The 20,891-nt window shown below is 36.0% G+C and overlaps 2 protein-coding genes across 7 annotated transcripts in view; one reads left to right on the top strand and one right to left on the bottom strand.

Annotated features, from left to right (window-relative positions):
* Window positions 1–8: 8 nt before the first annotated feature.
* On the bottom strand, window positions 9–19,889 carry Syx18 (syntaxin 18). Of its 6 annotated transcripts, XM_077442486.1 has the most exons (4): window positions 19,747–19,863; window positions 1,855–1,928; window positions 468–1,596; window positions 9–365 (listed from the first exon to the last, which is right to left on the bottom strand). In XM_077442486.1, the coding sequence occupies exons 3-4, from the start codon at window positions 1,266–1,268 to the stop codon at window positions 177–179; spliced, it is 990 nt and encodes a 329-aa protein (XP_077298612.1). In that variant the 5' UTR covers window positions 1,269–1,596; window positions 1,855–1,928; window positions 19,747–19,863; the 3' UTR covers window positions 9–176. The 6 variants fall into 6 exon arrangements, with proteins under 6 accessions (XP_077298612.1, XP_077298611.1, XP_077298610.1 ...); XM_077442485.1 differs by having other exon boundaries at window positions 468–1,928; window positions 19,747–19,889; XM_077442484.1 differs by lacking the exon at window positions 1,855–1,928 and having other exon boundaries at window positions 19,747–19,865.
* Window positions 5,108–20,891, top strand: part of ash1 (histone-lysine N-methyltransferase ash1) — a 43,266-nt gene continuing 27,482 nt past the window's right edge. Inside the window, exons 1-5 of the mRNA XM_077442483.1 lie at window positions 5,108–5,373; window positions 5,453–5,600; window positions 6,712–6,794; window positions 6,875–6,942; window positions 7,017–7,823. Of these exons, the coding sequence (XP_077298609.1) occupies window positions 6,877–6,942; window positions 7,017–7,823 (873 nt within the window). The 5' untranslated portion in view covers window positions 5,108–5,373; window positions 5,453–5,600; window positions 6,712–6,794; window positions 6,875–6,876. The remainder of the gene's footprint in view (window positions 5,374–5,452; window positions 5,601–6,711; window positions 6,795–6,874; window positions 6,943–7,016; window positions 7,824–20,891) is intronic.

Raw genomic sequence — 20,891 nt, 5'->3', positions numbered from 1 at the left:
TCTTCTTTCATTAAAAATCCACTGTCAAAGCAGTCCTCATATAATTATATTTTCTCTTTAATATTTATTATATTTTTACGAAATAATTGTTACAAAATGAGATTTTATTTGGGTTGAGGAAAAATATAATTACAAAAAGAAAATCAGAATTATAAATATGTATTATTTAATTCCTTTCAGTCATTATACCAATCCAAAAACAACAATGAAAATGACATAACCAATAGGAAGAAAAGCACCCAAACACGAAGACCTGCATTTCGTTGAATAGCTTGTCTTATTTGCTCATTTGCATCCCTGACATTTTCGTTAACTCCCATTACAGTTCCAGCAATCCTATCTACATCTTGATCTTGTTGTAATACCTACAAAAATTAAAGATATATATTTTATTACATAAATATGTAATTTATCATTATAAATATGTATTTCTATTAACGAATATCCGACATAAACAAAAATAATACCTTTTCAGTGAACACTTCTTGCAGTTCTGCTATGTGCAATACTTTACTTTCAATTTGCTTCACCTCTTCAGACAAGCTATTGAGCTCACCATACAATTGCAAATTTTCAGATTCAAATATTTGCATTTCTTCGGCAGACAATTGATCGTCTTCTGACAATGTTGAGGAATCCATTTCGGTGGCAATAGCCAGTGTATTTTTGTTGTTTATTGTTGATCCATCTTTAACATCATTATCACTCGATCGGTTCGAATTTCCTAAAAGTTCTTCTATAATTTCGTTACTGTTTCTTCTATCGAGTGGGGGTTTTTTTTCAACTTCTAATTTTGTCAACTTCCTCAGGTCTAATGCTCTCTTCACTCGTAAGGCTTTTTGTTCCGTGTGAATAGCACAAACTGCTTTTAAATAATTTTCGACGATTTTCAGGACACTATCCATGAATTCTATCATTTGAGGATTGGCTTGTATCTTACGCGATTCCTTCTTGAACTCTTGGATGATGTGCGAGCAAGAGTTGATGATTTTCTGTGAACCATTGTCGATTTGATCCCTCTCCATATCAGACATTTCATTGTTGGCATTGATAAAATTGGAAAATTGCAGATAGGCGCTCCTATTCTCTAATAGGAAATCACGTAAGCGAGTTATTTGCGAAGTGATGTCTTTCGCTTTCGCTATAAACGTGCATTTTGGTTTATTTCTTAATATCCTATTTTTATCAGCGTCATTTTGGACGCCGAAAGCCTTATTTCTAGTTCTCACCGTCTTTATACACGCCTTAAATAAAGGCGTTATATCCATAGCGACGACTCGAGTCAACGTGGACTGACAGCGGAATGACAGCACACAGCAACTGTCAAAGCAGTGCTGCCAGCCTAAAATATTTTTACAAGGCTTTTTTTACTAGCAACACCACGTAGGATAAACTGCAGTCGTTGACCGCTTGAATTATTCACAAAATGTATTTGGCCAACGATTTTCACAAAACCGATGCTAGTTTTAGTTTTTTTAACTCAGTTGGTAGCCGTATTTAGTTTTTTTAACTCAGTGGATGTTCGAAAATATAACGGCTTTCCGATCTCTATCAACAGGGGTCTGCTCTAGACTCTAGAGTATAGTCCTTCATTTGCTAGCAGTTTCAAAAACATGAAATTGATTTGTAGAAATCAATTTTTTACGTAGTTACTGGTTAGGCAGTTCGGTCACAAGTAATTATGTCTAACTAGTATTAGATAAATAATTACTTGTAATCGAACTGTCTAGCTCGTAAACATAAACAATTACTTTCTAGCAATCGATCTCATGTTTTTAAACCTGCTAGAAAACGATCGACTTAACTCTAGAGCGGACTTATTTTATTATATTTTATCTTATTTTATTTTTTCACTTTTGTTTATTCTTAATCCTTTTTTTTTTTTGCTAGCCATAGTGAAGATTTGGAGTGATTCTGGCGCTGTTTCACTGTTAAAAATAAAATAATAATAAATAAAAAATGTATTTTAGAAGACTCGTTCTCCGTTCGAATTTGTAGTGTTTGGTTGGAGTCGTCATAAAATGCCGTTAAATAAAAAGCAAAATATTTCTTGTGAGAAAAGGTGGTAAACGGATTATTTCATATCATCGAAACAGAAAAGTTATGGACCTCGGGTACTTGAAACGGTTATGCTAACTTTTCACTGGTTCACTAGTTAGTTAAGCTCACATGTATAAACATCAGGAACGCGCGCGAATACATTTTTTTTAACATTTAAGATATCTGTTGACATACATATAATATAATCGAAACGCGATACCGCAGCAAAGCGGAATAATTAGCTTTTGAGCCGAAAACGTGATGTAACTAACTAGTGAAAAATTACCAAATTTGTACACTGTTTTTTAGGGTCTAAATAAAATGCGAAATAAATAAAAATCAAAATATTTCTTGCAAGAAAAAGTACGGACCTCGGGTAATTGAAACGGTTATGCAAGTGTTTGTATTTTTATAACAGTTTTATAAATAAAATCCATTTTTACATTCCTCTTTTATTTCCACTTCGTTTCTTTCCTCATTTAACACTTTTCGAGGCCCCTTGCACTAAGGTGACCACTTTTCTCAAAATGTTATTTTTACAAAAAAATATTTCTATATGTTTAAATTATTAAAAACAAACACGGGATAATCATAGACGTACAATTATAAAAAAATAAACTAATTTTCTCGAATGCTCTGGTAAAATTTTACACAAGAGTAGCTAAAATTATACGTGATTAGCAAACATTTTAAAGTTTCAACATTTAGTTGCGTCTTATCACTGGACCACATGTTGCTCATCAAATAAAAATCAATCGGCAGGTGCATTTGTTCCTGGTAAACAGAGACAACATTAAGCCAATTTGCAATATTTTTGTAGGAGACATAATTTTTAATGAAAGTTTTAAATATTTCAAACTATCTATTGAATAAGCTCGAGCCCCATTGTTCACAAAAAATACTGAGATACACGAGTATCATAGTACCCCAAAGTATCCACGAAACTTAACATCGGTTATAGGCAGTGGTATCACCCCAATTTTGGAACAACGGGTTTCCAATTTTTTTTTTCAATAAAATTATTATGAAAATATATATGTATATACATTTTTTTTCGTCCAAGGCACTATTACATGAGAGTTCATTAAATTTTCAACATTTGTATAATTTTTGATAAGAATTATATGAATTTTTAGATTAAATAACGGATTTCCGGAAATTTTTGATTTTTAACAACGGGTTTCCGGAAACCCATGGAAACCATTAGGGTGACACTACTAGTAATAGAAAGCGTCTTGCGTGCCACCCAAATATTTTGGCGTATGTTGTGCTAAAGAAGAAATCAATGAAAAGATTAAAAAGAAACAGCCTTTGATAAATAATAATTAAATCCTATATAAAGGACGGTATCTCCAATGGGAGATATCGTCCACGCAATGAAGCAAAAATCAAACAAACTAAACTAAAAGTCGAAGCCTGGTGTAGAGATATAGCACGACTTGTGATATCACCAATTTCCCTCATCGAACTTAATCTGTACAAATGACATCATCGTGTCCTCTTCTCGTACACGAAAGTTAGCCGTGGCCGAAATACTTCGTCCAGCTTACCCATAAAGGCGATTCGACTCGTTCCAGATACGCAATCACGAGTACACGGGAAATCCCAAGGAGCTACGCAACTACGCATCAAACATCGAACACAAAGGAAGACGTCGACCCCGTCGGAATCTTCCAGAACGTGATCTCACCAGCCCAGCTACGCGTCGCTCAAGCAACACCTTTATAAACCAGTGCATCGTCTCCAGATGCCAGTGAGCTTCAGGAACTCGACCTAGCTCGTTCCAGTGAATCCTTTACCTACTTCGCTGTACATACAAATACACCTGTATTAATCGAGTAATAAAGATCCTCTTCAAAATTCAACTGAATTTCCATAGGCGGACCAGCGGTCCAAAACCTTCAACCCCCCTATACTGGTCTTAGTTAAAATTTAAAATAAACGTCACCCAACCCGAAAATGTTGATATTAGATACGCGTTGTATACGATATATTATCTCCAACGTAATGGCAGACGATACATTAACGTATATTGATGACCAAAATGAGCAATATGGCAAAGTATGAAAACAATCGGATAAGAGATAAGAGATATAAAAAATGACCACAAGAGGTTAGTAAAAAAAATCTATTAGATAAAAAAAAGTGCTGTGTATTGGTTTTATCTCACGACTTCCTAGAACAAATACCAAAAAAACCAGAACTTGTAAGGCCTAGTCCATAGTCCCGACAAAGTCGCAGAAGTGTCGCTGTACATACTAATGTCTAATAGCGTTCATAGTAAATGTGACAATCTGTCACGCTTACTATGAACGCTATTAGACATTAGTATGTACAGCGACACTTCTGCGACTTTGTCGGGACTATGGACTAGGCCTAAAACCAGTACGAATGGTCACCTTACCTTGCACCCTCGGGGTATTTTCCCCCAAGCCGCCTCTGCTATTTAAATCTAAAACTTCATTCAGGCGGGTGGGTATTGTAAACCGGTTTTTAGTCAATTTTTCCAAGAGTGTTCATTCGAAATAAATAAAAGCCTCGCACCGTCGATTTCCACGAACGTGAATGTTGAGAGGTATCGACGGCAGTTGTAGGAGCTCAGCTTTACATAATAATAATTGGGAACATCTGCCGATCGCCATTTTGTGTTATGCTGGTGGCGCGCGCGCGACCTGTCACAACTATCGCCGTCTCTGTCTCGCAGGCGCGCTGCCGAACGCGCCCGAGCGAGACGGCACGAGAGGCCCGAGCGGTGCAGCTGGTGTCGACCACCGTCGACTGTCGGCGGGTATCCGTGAGCGGTGAGCCGAGCCGCGACCCGCGACCCGCGACCCGCGACCCAACACCCGCCAACCGCGACCTGTAAACATGGACGACATGGCTTCGGTGACCCGTCTCCGTCTTCGTCTCCGTCTGCCGACCCTCGCCTCAGGTAACCTCACCTCGGACAGCCCTGAGACGCGCCGGCCGATCACCCCGCACCCCGCACCCCCTTCGAGCGAAGCCCTCGCGATCCACTTCGACCCCGCCTCCATCCCCCCCCCCCCCCCCCACCCATCATCCCACCACCTGACGGATGACGACTGATTCAAGATGTTGTGTTTTCCTTCATTGCGCAATATGCACACATCTATTCGTCCTTGCGAATTCATCTGCATTTTGCATATGTCAGAGCGAATCAATATTTCGATTCTTGTGCAATCTCTCGATCAAAAATGCACTTGGTTTATTATACGTAGTGCTTTTCGTTAATGTAACCTCGTATGTGCGTCATTTTGGCATGTTGATGTATGCATGTACGAGCGCACGTATGATGTTGCTTATTTTGTATGGGTTTGTTTGTTTGTGAAACGTTATAAAGGAAATGTTTAAGTTCAAATTGCGATGATATTGAAAATTTTGCTTACGTTAGGTTTGATTTCATCTTCTTTGTGGATGTGGGCGAGAGATTTAAAATGACTGTCATTTCTATGAAAACACTTCAACGTCTTGGAAGAATGTAAGAATCATTAGCGAAGGGAAACATTTAATAGCCTTGTAATAAAAAAGTGGGCCAAATTGTAAGTAACAATTTAAGTTTTCATACCAATTTGAAGGATCATATTAAACAATCCCTTTCTCTTAATATAATCGCAATTTATATTGAATCAATGTGAAGAATCCTATAGTTATATACAATAATATTACATTAAAATAAAAATAAAAAAGCTTTCATTTTTATTCAAAAAAAGTATGTCGAAGCTCTTTTTATATAAGACTAGTGTTTTTACCCGGCTTCGCTCGGTATTTGTAATATAAACCGCTTAAACATGGCCAATCTAATTGTAAACATTCTATTAAATTTATTTGAATAGTTTTATTTTATTTAAATTTATTTGAATATTCATTTGTTTTTTTATTAAATTGATCGTCACGGATTCTACGAACCAAACAAAGTCTCTTTCGAAATTATATATTCGATGATATATCGTCAGTTTAGTAGCAGAAAGCTTTAAGTCAAAAATCATTTTTCTCAGAAAATCGACTGTTTCGAAAATCATGAAGTTTGAAGCTCTCTATTTTGTGACCTAAATCATTATTCATTAAACTAACCACTATATGAAATGTGTTAATCATTTATGTAATTGATTAAAGTATTATCAAGTATTTTTCCAATAACAAGCGAGGACATAACTAACTTAATTCGTATTGAAATCTTTAAATTACACCAAAAATAAGTCGGATATGAATCAGCTTGTTTTTTCAAACGACTGAGTGTGTTTAAATCTACCGAATTGCATTATTAAATTTAAGCAGCCAATTTTTGAATTAAAGTTTTCTTCCATTAAGCCGACGATATGAGTCCTAAAAATTTAAAACATTGTATAATATAATCAAATTAGAAATATAACCTGTACATATGTATACAAGTCAGTATTGTACACATTATGTGCTATTGGAATGTAAAGAATACATCCTAGTCATACTGTTCTTATGTAAAAGTTGGGACATTGTGTATGAGTAATATCATTCATTCTTGAAATAGAGTTATAATTAGGAATTGGAACACATGTTCTAAAAGTGGAAGATGTTATTATGATTACACTCTCTTGTATATCATATTCTTATGCAACTATAATGATGTTTATGAAATGTAAACACACACTGATCAATTTATGTTTTTCTTTGTAGACAGTGCTGAAATGTTCGTTTAATATTCGGACATCAAAATGCGTGAAACAGACTCAATATCAGTGAAAATTATTATTTTTTAAGTGAGTATTAGTATTATTGATTAAATGTCAATTGCATATATATTCGCATTTTGCTCATTTATGTTTAAAATGTTTTCCAGAAATGGGCGCCGAACCTGCGACTCAGAGTTCAAGTGGTGAATCAGATTCAAACTCCTCTGACTCTGAAGTAAGATTTGCAGTTTATATCATATTTAGTATCTGCATTGAATTTAGTTGTAATGACTTTGTTTATATTTGTAGAATTCGTTGAGTTCCAATTCCAACAGCGATTCGGACTCGAGCAGTAGCAATGGCTCCGATGAGAAGCTTAAAACTCAAAATGAAACTCGCAAATCTCAGCCGAAACTGCAGCAACAATTTAGCGTTACATCTTCAGAGACCGGTCTTAGACTCAAGATCGCAGCTATACCACGGGTGTCTAAAACGGCGAAGAAACCCTCCCCCAAAAAGAAGATTCCTGTACCGACGGCAGCTGCCAAGAAAGGAAATTTCGAAGTCTTAAGGAGTAGCGAAAGAATTCAATTAGAGACTGATAAATCTCAAGCGAAAGGTAACGCTAAAAAGCTGCCCAATTCCAAAGTTAAGGTTAAGAAAAAAACTCTCTCCGAATCGAGTTCCGGTAGCGACGATTCTTCTAGTAATAGTTCATCCAGTGATAGTGAAACGAAAACCCCTAACAAAAAGAAAAGGACGCTGAAGAACACTCCATGCAAACCGGTACCGACATCAACTAGTCGCACAGGACCGAAGCTGTCGGCAACGGTCTATACAAAACAAAGCGACGAAAGTAGTGATAGTGATGCTCCCATTAGACAGAGAACTTCTCTCAAAGACAGTGTCAACGTCAAAGTGAATCTCAAGGACGAATCTCAAAACGTTTCTAGTGCCAAGGACGATTCTAGTGCCAAAACTGTAAGGAGTGGTATAGTCACTCGTAAAAAGACTTCTCCTAAAGCGAAAGAAAAGAAAGTGAACAACAATGCTGACAAAAACAAAGGCAACACAAAAACTGTTGTCAAACGACCCAGAGGCAGACCCAGAACTAAGGTAATTTCACACATTGACCATTAATTATATATGAAAATTGCTTTTTAATGCACCCACTGCAAGATATGAGCCTCTTCGGTACACCACTCCTTTCCATAGAAGGCCACCACCATACAACAGATCGAACAGTATGAGATGATCGAATTTCATTAATGTGTTAGATCAATTACTTAATTCGGAAAACAATAGAAGAAACCAGAGAAACTGCTGATTGAGCTTTGTACATAATACATACATAGATTGCTCATTCTCTCAATACATACATACATACTGAAACAAGGAAATGAGTTCTGAAAATCATTTAAAGTTCAAGATATATGAACTCGATACTGTATACATATTTTAAATATTTCGTATATATTTTTTGGGCAGACGCAACTCGTACATAGGGATTGAGGTACTACAGTACCCGAACCAAACTGATTTATGTATGAAGACGCTATGGATGGGACACAAAACCATTTTCCACAAGCTACCACTGATATGAGGTCTATATTTGGTTTATATACATACATATGTCCAGCAAGACACACGTCCAACAAGTCCTCCTGCCTTTCTGATGGGTCCCCTGCGAAACATCAATTCTCGTTCAATGAACTCTCTGTTTTTATACTTGTCTTGTCGGCTTGGCACTAGGAGTATATAAAAAATGTTTAATTAATTGAAACGAATTAAAAACATACATATGCATGTATCTGTAATAAACATAAAATTATTAATCTTATTCAAAATTGATGACAGTTTATACTCAAGTATAGAAACAGAGAGTTCATTTAACGAGTGTGGGTGAAACCAGGCTTACCGCTCTCTGATACAGCATACAGACCCAAATCGCTATACTATCATGTAAAAAATTAAGAAAAATGAATATAGATTCAATGAAATGGTTTACAACGAGATATCTTCTTCTTCTCTTAGCCTTATCCAGTGGCGGCTCGTCTATATATCCGACTGCGGAGCTGCAGCCTCCCAGTATAGTAAATATGCATGACATTGTTGTCGTCCATATGGGCTGCGGGCTGCAGACCTTCTAGTATAGTACATATACAGTGACGGTCACTGAAAACGGAACGACTTACAAAAACACGAAAAAACCATTTTACGCGTTTATTTGGATTTAAAGTCACGCCCAAATGATTTAAAATGATGGTTAATATCATTGTAGTTAATTTCGGGTTAATATGTATGTTAGAAAAATGTAAAAAAACGAACTAGGACAAATTAAGCGTGAAGGATATTTTACGACCAGATGGCTTCTTCACGCATTATTTCTGTAGAAAATAAACCCCAACACTTTTGAACATTTTTTTAATTGAATAACAACATATTGACTCATAAAAATAAGATAATAAAATATTTAATATTTAGTTGCTCCCCATTTGTTTTAATGACTGCGACAATTCCCCAAAGCATGGAATTTACGAATTCCTCGAGCATTTGTAATGGGAATTCCTCAAATCATATTTTTTGGATAGTATTTTGTAATGATTGAAGGTTTGGAATGATATTTTTGCTAATTTTTCGTTTAATAATACTCCACAGGTTCTCGATGGGGTTCAAATCGGGGCTTTTTCCAGGCCAAGTTAATGTTGGTACTCCGACTTGTTGTAAATAAGTCTTCACCTTTGAAAAAATAATTCAAATATCATATTTTTTTGTCTTTATTATTATTGTACACATTCAAATGCATAAAATAAAGAAAAAAAATTAGCGATTTTGCACGATGGGAAAGTGCAGAATCGTTCTGAAATGTGACGTCATGACACCTAGAAAGGTGTTTTGCTATTGATGGTATGAGATGCTCTTTTAAAATATTTTAGTAAATTTATCCATTCAGGAACCCTTTCATAAATGTAATTTTTCCAACTCCATAATAAAAAAAACATCCCCAGATGATTATACTCTGAGGGTGCTTTGCAGTATTCCGGGTGCAATTTTTCTTGTAGCGTACTCCACATTTACGCCGGAGATTCTGCAACCCACCCGAGCCAACCATGTTGAATTTGGATTCATTCGAGAATATGACTCTTCGCCAATCTATTTCAATCCAAATTTGATGTTTTTTGGCTAATTCCAAGCGTGTACGCTAATTACGTTAATTTCCACCGTGAGGAGCGGTTTCTTTGCCGGTCTCCTTGCGAAAAGTCCACTATCTCTAAGGTGTCGACGTACAGTATCCACACTAATGTCGATTGAAAACCTTTCAGGAGCCTCTCGTCTAATTTTTGTAGCAGCTTTGAACCCGCCGTGTAATGATTCGCGTGTCAATAAACGATCTTCCCTCCTGGAAGTCTGTATTTTCGGTCCAGTTCCCTTTTTTCGTTGTAACGTTTCAAATTCCGGTTCTTTCTTTAATATCCTGAAGACAGTAGATTTGGAACATCCTATTCTAGCGGAAATTTCTCCAAATAATGAAAGGAAATTTCTCTACAACTCGACCATATTCGATATAATTAGCTACACTTCGTACGTGTTTTTCTGTTCTGCGGCATGTTTCTTCAAATTATATTGTTTCCACTTCGAAATCACAAACAAAAATGAACTAGAATCGAAGAAAGGATGTGTATTTAAATAATTAAGTAGTAAAAAACCCTAATATTTAATGATTATAGGTTTTATTACCCGAAGTTCGTAAAATTTGAGTCGTTCCGTTTTCAGTGACCGGCACTGTACATGCTATTTTTTTGTTTGCATTTAGTCAACGAGCTACTATAGCCCAATCATCTCTGCAGCCCTCCACTGGGAAGTCGGCTCTCCTAGTGTGGCATCTCTAGGGTTGTCTGCTGTGGTTAACTTGGGTGGTAGTTTTGCACTTATAGGCATTTTTTACATTTTTTATGACGTGTTTACAAAGAGATATGATTTATTGCAATTAGTAAGATTATCTCAATTATTATTTTAAAAATATATGTTTTACAAAATCTTAATTTCATCAATTCTTAAATTCTTTTGAAGAATCGTGTCATTATATATGTACATACTAGTGTTTTACCCGATGAAATATCATCGGATGGGTGTTGGCATATTAAGTTATTAAATTTAAAAAAAAAAATGTGTTTCTTTCAAATACCGTTTAAATTTATTTATATTTAATTATTTAATATGAAAAAAATGGTAAAAACTACTTACCTACCTATGTATGTACATGTAAACAATATAAAACACCAATAGAAAAATTAATTAATTGATTAATTTATTAAATAATGTTTTAATAGATGGCGGTAAACGCTCAGAGACTTAGCGCCGTCTATTTGTCTAGAGGAAACATTGGTAACAAACAGTATATATAGAAGCTTTTTTTCTTTTGTTATTATATTCGTATATATGTTTTGGCAGTGGTTTAGCTGTGTACTATGAATCGAAATGACTATTATAGTACGGCGAGCGTTATCTCAGACAGACAGACAGAATAGCGTTAGTATATATGTATATATAAAAAAGGAAAGGGATGTATTCGTGTATGTACATATGTTATTTTGTATGAACAAGTATGGAGATTTTAAAAATGGTTCAAAACTCAAGTATGGACGGCCGGGCGACAGTGTGGGGATGGAATGAGGGAACAGCGCGGGAGATGGTGTGAGATGGCGATGCGAATTGACCTCAGAGGTTGTGCATGCTGAAACTGCTAGCGACAATGGCCTCGTGTGTGGTGCATCTATCGAGTTCTTGCCACCACTGTTGAAATATCAACGGGCTCAACACTAGTAATTTCATAAATATGTACAAATTTATATAGTCTCTGCTTCTTCGTCTCTTCATTAAATGAAAATATATGTATCTCACTCAATATATAGTGCGTTCCATAAGAGATAGCCAAAGTACAAATTTTAATTGGATCGATTTCGACCGTGTCATAAGTACATATGTGTAGTATTTGCGAATGCAATGATGCATGCAGGTATCTAAACCTACTTACCGCTGCGATGAACCGGTTCTTGGACTCGCGATGCAATTGTTTTAACTCTCAGCATCCCTCAATGCATCGATGCACTCCTCCGGTGCAATTTTCATCCGCCCAATGCCATCCATACACACGCGTCTTGTTAAAAACTTGTAAAAAAAAATGCATATCCTAGCAGTAGATTGATCGTTGCTCCATCGCTGTACATGTATTTTTTTCGTTTATTTATTTTTTACTGTCCGATTCGATCGTCGCATTCGATGTCATCCAAGACGACATTGTATTTAAGTATATATGCATACGTATATATGTACATATGTATGCGTTCGGTCGGTTGCAATTCAGAAAATTGCCGATGAAGGTGGCTCTTGTCTCCGAAACGAGTTTTTTTACGTTGACGGACTGGGTTCGACTGAGCTGAGCTGGTTTGTATTGAAAGAAAATGTTGTCACGCACTTGCGACTCAACGTTTAAAAATCAACCATCAATAACTTAATTTATCTCACATTGGCAGACCTCTTGTATGTGTGTGTGTGTATTAGCACAACGATACTGCCATCTCGTCCAGACACGTCTTTCGATTCGACAAATTCAGATTTCTTCGCTTACGTCGATGCTCTTGAATAAAGCCTTCTTGATTATTTTACATTACGTAAAAGTTTCAGCTCAGTTTCGTATCGATCGATTGCTGATTTTCTGATGCAATTTACATGCATACATACAACCAGCAGCGTGGACTAGTAGTTAGCATATATGCTTTCGAACGTAGTGGTCACGGGTTCGAGTCCCGCTGGTTGCTGCTGGCCAGACCTTGGTTTGTGCTCCAGGTCGATCGTTTCCTATCAGAGTTTGCCCATTTATCTGATTTTCATTGAGACAATTACAACAAGTTGGTAATCTTTACCCATTTCTCGCAATTTTCGAGTTTTCAGCAACTCGAATTTCGCTGATTTGTATAAAATGCTGCAATTTTTCCATAAATGTCTCGCAAATTTCGAGTTCTTCAGCATCTCGAAATTTGAGAAAATTTAAGTTTATCAAAAATTTATCAATAGTCTGTGATGCTTTGTTAAAATGATTCTAAAAATTGTTTATCGATGTTTGCAATCGGCCAGATGCTATTAGGCCTTCCTGGTATATATGTATATATGTGTGTAAAATTAAAATATGAGCCGAATCCAATCCAATTTTCAGTTCCAAAAACACCATTTATGTTTGACTTAATTCACAACTTGTGATCACTTCTTTTAATTCGGTATGTCCAGAATCTTGGAAGGGCAGAATAAACGTATTAACCCTTTGAGGAGTACGGCCGTACGGGTACGTGGCAAAAAAAATGGCCCCGCCAGAGTACGGCCGTACTTGTACGATTTGACACGTTCAATCACTCAAAATACTCTACCTCTCTCATTGTTCGACATATTTGCATCTCGTTTTTTTTCAAGTGTTGCTGAGGTTTCTCTTTCACTCTTGTGAATATATATTTTTGTATTCGAATAAAGAAACCAAATTTAACGAGGCGTGAAAGCCAGTTAAATTTTGATGACTGAACATGACGACAACTTTTTGTTCTAAAGTAATATTTTCCACATGTAAACACTATAAAATATGTTCCGAACGAATAACATCGACATCTCTGACTAACATTATTTCATTTGACCCTAATAAAAATAATTTAGCGTGAAATTAGAATTTTATTTATTTTCGAGAGAATTGTCCGGAATGCAAGGGAAACTTTGTCCAAAGGGTCGCCATCGGGCCACAAATCAATCATATAATCGAGCGAAATATGTCAATTTTACAACTTCCCACAAAATAAGAGTGTTCGACAAGATTTTTCGAGTCAGTTGATTCCGAACATACACTAGAATCGGATCTCGGTTTTATATTGGATGCGTTATCCAATTAGCGTTATCGAACGCATTCGCGTCTTGTCGACTCGGTACATAAAAACTTTTTTTGTGAAGTGCATTATAATATTTTTTGTGATCAAGTGTAAATAAAAATTGTGATCTGCTCGTTTTAAATTCAAAATGTCTCAAAGATCAAATGATCAAGAAATAGACAATTTTTTTTTTGACAGTGAAGATGAGGATATGGTGGATAACTTGGATGACTTAATTCTCCAATTGAATAATTCTTCAGACGAAGAAGATACTGATGATGACGAACAACCACAACCACCCAAACGCAGTCGGAATGACGAGAGAAAATGGGAAGATGGCGACTTTACTCCTCAAATACACCCATTCGATAATGCATTATCCGGAATTCAGCCAGGATATCGCATGCAGACAGAACTTGATTTTTTCCAACTGTATTTCAATGCCAATGCAATGAACACAATAGTCAAAGAAACAAATAGATACGCCGCTCAAATCAGTAGAAATCTAAGTGAAAAGTCGAAGCTAAAAAAATGGGTTGATACAAATGTTTCGGAGATGTATGTATTTTTGGGTACAATTATGTTGACTAGTCTAGTTGGAAAAAATTCCATGAAGGACTATTGGTCCACAAATCCAATCATTGCGACTCCGTTCTTCCGTGTTCTGTTTTCACAGGATCGATTTTTTCTTTTATTACGAGCGCTTCATTTCACAGACAACACCGTTCGTAATAACGACAGACTATGGAAAATCCGGCCATTATTGGATCCAATCAAAAGATCGTATAAAGAGATATTTTATCCTTTCCAAAACATATGCATAGACGAAAGTCTGTTGCTTTGGAAAGGACGGTTATCATTTAGAATCTACATTCCCAACAAGCGACATCGCTTTGGAATAAAGCTGTTTGTCTGTTGTGATGTGGAAACAGGGTATGTTTTGGACATCATTGTGTACACCGGCAAACAAACAGAAATAGAAACAGACCCAGATCTTGGAGTATCTGGGTCTGTTGTGAAAACAATGGTAAAAGATTACTTGGGAAATGGACATAGATTGTATATTGACAACTGGTATTCCAGTCCGGCACTTTTTGAATATTTATACGAAAATAAAACCCATGCATGCGGTACCATACGATGCAATAGGAAAGGATTTCCAAAATTTCCCGCAGGAAAACATAAACGTGGGTATGTGGAATTTCTACATTGTAACAATTTATTGGCAATAAAATGGATTGACAAACGGGAGGTTCACATGCTCACAAATATTCATGAAAAGAAAATGGTTGAAACAGATGCAATCAATTACACGACAGGTGAAAATATCAACAAACCTGAAGCCGTAGTGGAGTATAATTTGAATATGGGCACTGTCGATAAATCAGATATGATGATTAGTTTCATGGATACCTCCAGAAAAACATTGAAATGGTACAAAAAGATTTTTTTCCGGTTGATTGATGTGTCCACCCTGAATGCCTACAATTTATATTTAGTAAAGACAGGCGAGAAACCTCAATTCAGCGACTTTCGGCTAAATATAATAAAACAAATAGTAGAAAACTATCATAAGGTGAGACCATCTCCTTCCGGAGGTAGAAAACCTCAAGACAATCCTGTGAGACTTACGGCTAGACATTTTCCACATCCAGTGCCTGAAACAGCTGCCCAAGGATCAAGAACGCAGAGAGCATGTCACGTGTGTAGTCATTCCGTAAGACGCCCAAAAACAAGAAAGGACACACGATGGATGTGTCTTCCATGTGATGTTGCATTATGTGTACATCCTTGTTTTGAAGATTACCACACGAGAAAAAATTATTAATTTTGACGTAAGTTTTATATCAACTTATCTTACATATTTTCAAACTTTTCAATACTAAAGTTATAAAAAATTTGCAGATTCGTTCCCGTTCAAGACTCCGTGATTGAATAGTCACCAAACCCCACCTATGTACATATCTATATTATAACACGGATAATCAGTGGCAGTAGATTCTACTGAGTAGACCAAGAATTATTGGAAAATTTTTTTGTTCCTAAGATATTATAAATAAGCTACATATGTACCTATATTATTTTATTTTTTGTACCTATATAATTTTTTGCTATGATCAACCGTAAGAATTGAGTTATAGTTTGTAAAATATCTTTTTATAAAAATCTGTTTTTCAGATAAAAAAAAAAGTTGAGAATCACTAAATGTTTACCTTTGATTGTAATCTAACTATTACAATAAAATTATGTTTTAGTTTATAAAATATATCATAAATAAATTCTATGTAGATAAGTTTTTCAAGATAAAAATAAAAAAAAAGTTGAAAACCACTGATTTCTTTTTCTGTAATCCAATCAGAAGAAATGTTGTATTTTATGAAATATATATTAAATAAATTCATTATAAGATAAAAATAAAAAGTTGAGAACCACAAAACCGTCTAAAAAAGTTGAAAACCACTGAACTTTTATTTTTTATTATAATCTCATTATAATAAGAATTAAAATTAATTGTAATCTAGTTGGTATAATATATTATAAATAAATCCAGAATAAGTTTTTCGATATGTCAATAAAAAAAGTTGAGGACCACAGAACTTCTTAAAAAAGGTTGAGAACAACTGAATTTTTAAAATTTAATTTAAAGTTGATTATATGTCATACATTAAATATAATTAAAATCTTCTAATTGAAAAAAAAAAAACTCACTCCTGAGACGTTTCTCATGTAAAAATTAACTCACTACTCAAAAGGTTAAAGGCCACCAGTATTTTTAAATATTGTTAAACGCAAAATAATATATTTAATGTTTTGCGAAATATTTCTCGAAACGAAGAAAAGTGGACTTTGTCACTTTCAATTATAACGGCTCATACATCAAAGGTCAATTCAGCATTTTAAGCAAAAAGGACTTAAAATTGCTATTCTCTAATATGGTTGGTAAAAAATGCTGGCTAAAAATAGTGATGAATTCAAAATCAAATCTAAAAATACGAAGTAAATTTTCAGTTTCAAAACAATGACATGCACTATATTATGGTCAAACTTTAGACCGCTCTAGTTTCTCCACAGATTCGTTTAAGAACTTTGGTCGTTTTCAGTAGCGTATGTTATACATATGTGTATTAAATGTTGTTAGTTGCTCAGTTTGGGTTGTAGGATGTGAAAAAAGTACTTTGTTTTGCATCTAAAAATGAGCGTCCGTTCTTAATTATGAAAAAACTCATTGCTGCTGAATGAACTCTACTACATACTTCTTCATTTCGAAATCAAGCTCAAATTAATTTTTATTGGTTTCACTTTAGTTAGATGGAATTCCTTACCGTTCGAAATTTGCGAACTGATTTTGAACCACTTCTACTCTTCCGATCGCTTGGATATTTTACCGATATACGGGGGCTTGCGCTTATTAAAGTAAGCGAATGTCTCCGACATGAAGCTAGAGGATTTAATCCTCAACGAAGTCGTTAAAAATTACATCGGAATCATCTGTCAGATCGACGTGATGACAGCTGGCTATCCAAACGCACCTTTCAACCGCCCCTGCGCAACTCACGGGTTAAACAATTATAACAGTTACTTTTTTCATTCTTTTTACCACCCAATTCAAGACGAATATCTCAAAAAGATAAGTGCAGGTCAGATGAAACCTCATGCAGACCTCAGCTGAAGTGTCTTCAATAACAACCGATCAGGCAGCACGTAGACTGAAATCTACCACAGCTGTGCTCTCTGATCAATTTGACCGGATGATTAAAAACATTACTGAAATTTGTCCATGTAACCTTTTCGACCGACTGGTTCATTGACTCTTTTTAGTCAACAAAAGCTTAAAAATTAAATTATCATTTGTATTTTATGTAAATTCCTTAAGGTCTGTTATTATAATAAAAACACACCTCTAATAGGCGTGAATTTGCTCGATTGTAAACCACAAAAAAATCTAACTTGTTTTACACCGCACGTTACATATGTACTTATGTAAAATCCTTCCTTACGCAAAATCTTCCTCATCTTGATGAGGACGCATTCCCCATCGTGGCGTTTTAGATTTGTGCCATGTTTCAGTGTTTTTTTTTTTTACATGTGACGTCACATCGATGCGTTTCACTATACAGTCCGCAAATAAGTTTACCGCAAGATTGAAACATGCAGATTTTGAATTTCCCACAATGAAAAACCTTCGTCATTAAATAAAAAACCTAATTAATTTTAAACAATATTGTGTTTCTCTCACCAATCGATAAATCTCGGAAAAAAATCGAAAAAGTTCGATTAACACTGGTTGCTGCTGGCCAGACCTTGGATTTGTGACTCCAGGTCGATCGTTTTCTTTCAGAGTTTGCTAATTTATCTGATTTTCATTGAAACTCAAATCTCGAGTTTTGAGCAATTTCGAATTTCACTGAATTTAATAAAATGCTGCAAATTTACAAATTTTACCATAGGTGTCTGTGGGTTTTATTTGATATGTATTTACTTTGTATAATACTAATAATACTTGTGTAAATGACATTAGAAACTTTTTAAAACACCCCCGAAAATCTTTAAGACGTACTTTAAGTAAAAAAGTTCACGCAAATAAGCCAAAAAGTATTGATATGTAATAAAAAGTAACGATACTTCATATTAAAAAAAAATGATTGATTTTTATTTGTTAATTGTTACGAAAAAGCGAAGCTAAGTTCACAAGTTGTTTCTGGATTGCATCTCCGTCTGACTGAATCAACCTTCTTACCTTCGGGTAAGAAGGTTGCTATATGTAGCTGCACCAGATGGATTTCGCAGTAGCTGTATATATGCAGAAATTGCAATAAGGCGTGAAACTGTTCGAGGTCCGTCATACCACAATTATGTCGAATTGGCGTTTTTCAAATTGAACAATTTGGTGTCACCCCAAAAATGGTCTCACCCGGTGATACCGTTACTGCTGGTATAAATAATAATAAAAAAAAAACTTATTAAAGATTAATTGAGTCGATTTTAATTAATTTTGACTGATGAATTTGATTTCAGAAAATTGTCACTTTTTTTACAAAACCTCTTCTTAGCTCGCAAAAGATTTTGTCGTCTGACGAAGTTTGGGCTCTTATCCGATCGTTTTCAAACTTTGCCATTTTGCTCGTTTGGTCATCAACATAAGTAGAAATGACGTCCGTCATTACCATGGTGAAAAATAATCGTAATAGACACGTTTGAAAACACTGCATCTTCATTCACGGTGACGTATATCGTCTACACTGTCCAATTTGTCCACACTGTTCTGATCTTTTTTCCCTTTTCGCCCTCCTTTCGCTATGGCAGATTGAGCACTTTGCCATACCCATGATCAAGTTTATGGAGAGAATTGGTGATTTCTTAATTAGGTTTTTTTTACATATTGTCTTAATTTTATAAACAAAATATAGAAGAGGTTAGTTTTTAAAAAAAAATTATATAGTTTTTTTTTTGTTCTATTTTTTTATCTTTTTGTTTTTTTTTTTAAATAAGTTTTTTTTCATGCTGCTGTCATTGTTTGAATATAAGAGTTGTTGAGAGCTTTCTCAGGTATATATCTTTATTTTAAAAACAAAAATGCCGAAAAAGTATGTGAATTTTTTGAAATTTTGTTTTAACGAGTCCAAAGCCCAGGAAAAAGTCTCACTTTCCACTGGCGCGTTTGGCGGGAAACGAACCGGCGAACAGTACGTACATGCATATATTATACAATAGCATGCGAGGCAACGCGCGAAAGATAACGCAGACGCGGCGAGGCGACAAAAAGCGCAAATTCGATGAAGCGGCTAATTATGGTGGCAGCAGTGATATAATTGTGCGGGGTTTGGCGCGCTAACCGGTTCGGTTTGCAACCCTGCGCTCTGCCGCCGCCAAATGTGAAACCGGGCGCGAGTCGTGCCCCGGCGACCGACACAAACACACGCCGAACGACACACACTCACACACAGATCCAATCAAACACACACCTGCACTTAACACATAACCCACCGGATCACCTTCGCTTGCACCCCACCGCGACACACTCGCTGACACCGCGCACTACACCCCGTCGTCATTTTAATTGTGCGTGCGCTATCGGCCGCGATGGAGACGTAACGTTTGTGTAACTTAACACGTGTGTTGTCTGTTGACTTTACTACTGTTTGTCGCCATCATGATGCGCCAGGTGGGAGCTGCCGGATGGACCCCTACATCCCTCCAGCCCGATGGAGTGTGGGAGTACGTCACCCAGCTGGTGAAAACTTATCAGGACTGCGAGGTGAGAGATAGATGGCTGGATAGAACGCACACTTGTCTGCGTATGTTTGTTTAGCTGTCGCCGTTTGCGGAATTCCGTGTGATAGCGATCGGATGCTAGTAGGTCGTGGCAAATTGGCGTCATTAATCCCAGGCGCCCTTGACCCAGTGTCCCGTTTTGGGACCCCTCCGAGCCAGCCGGTCGACGCACTTAAACAACCACTTGTTCACCTAATCCCTTCGTCTCGTCCTCGGCTCTTATCAGCCGGCTCGTTTTGTTATCAACAAATGGAAATCGCTCTTGGACGTGAAGGACGTGAAGGACTTGAGATCGATATTCGTGTCTGGCTTCTCCGGGTGATAGTTTGAGCTTGTTGATTTAGATGCCGCTGAAAAAGTTTCTTATTTTATGAATTCGTTGGATCTTATCTTGTCTCTTTTATCGCTTTCAATTTATGGTTTCAAATGTTTTGCACAAAGGTGAATTTGGTATTATTCTAAGCTAGACCAATCTCAATCGAATGTGGGCTATAAAAGTTTCAGGCAATTTTATCTAAAGTTCAACGAGCCCGGTTATTAGTATATGTAGAAGCTTCAAGTATTGGGTCACCTTGTCCATATGAACCATTTTCGGGACTGGAAAAATGCAGTCAAGATAGTTGCACTCTCGAGACATTCAAACTTTCAAAGGCAACTAACTAAAGCATCAAAGGGTATTTGAATGTTATCAGAGGGCAACAACCTTTTTCTGTGGAATTCTATTGCATAAGTTCTTTTTGAAAATTAGGACTTCTCGAAACTGCGCCACTATTCAGTGCAATTTAGTGCATCTTTCCGGGAACCGTTCCTTTTTGAGGCTTTTCAACGAAGTTTTGGCCCTTCTGCATATCCCAACTCCTTCTGGGTCTACCAATCAATACTATTCGCATTAATTTCAATTTGCTGAATTTTATAAATATTCCATCTTCTATTTAATAGATTCTGGATAGTTCCACGAAACCTACCAATCAATACTGCATATAAAATCATCCGATGTACAAATATT

This window comes from Arctopsyche grandis, chromosome 12, assembly GCF_051622035.1.
Source record: "Arctopsyche grandis isolate Sample6627 chromosome 12, ASM5162203v2, whole genome shotgun sequence".
NCBI lineage: Eukaryota > Metazoa > Arthropoda > Insecta > Trichoptera > Hydropsychidae > Arctopsyche > Arctopsyche grandis.
This window is presented reverse-complemented; position numbering and strand designations above follow the sequence as displayed.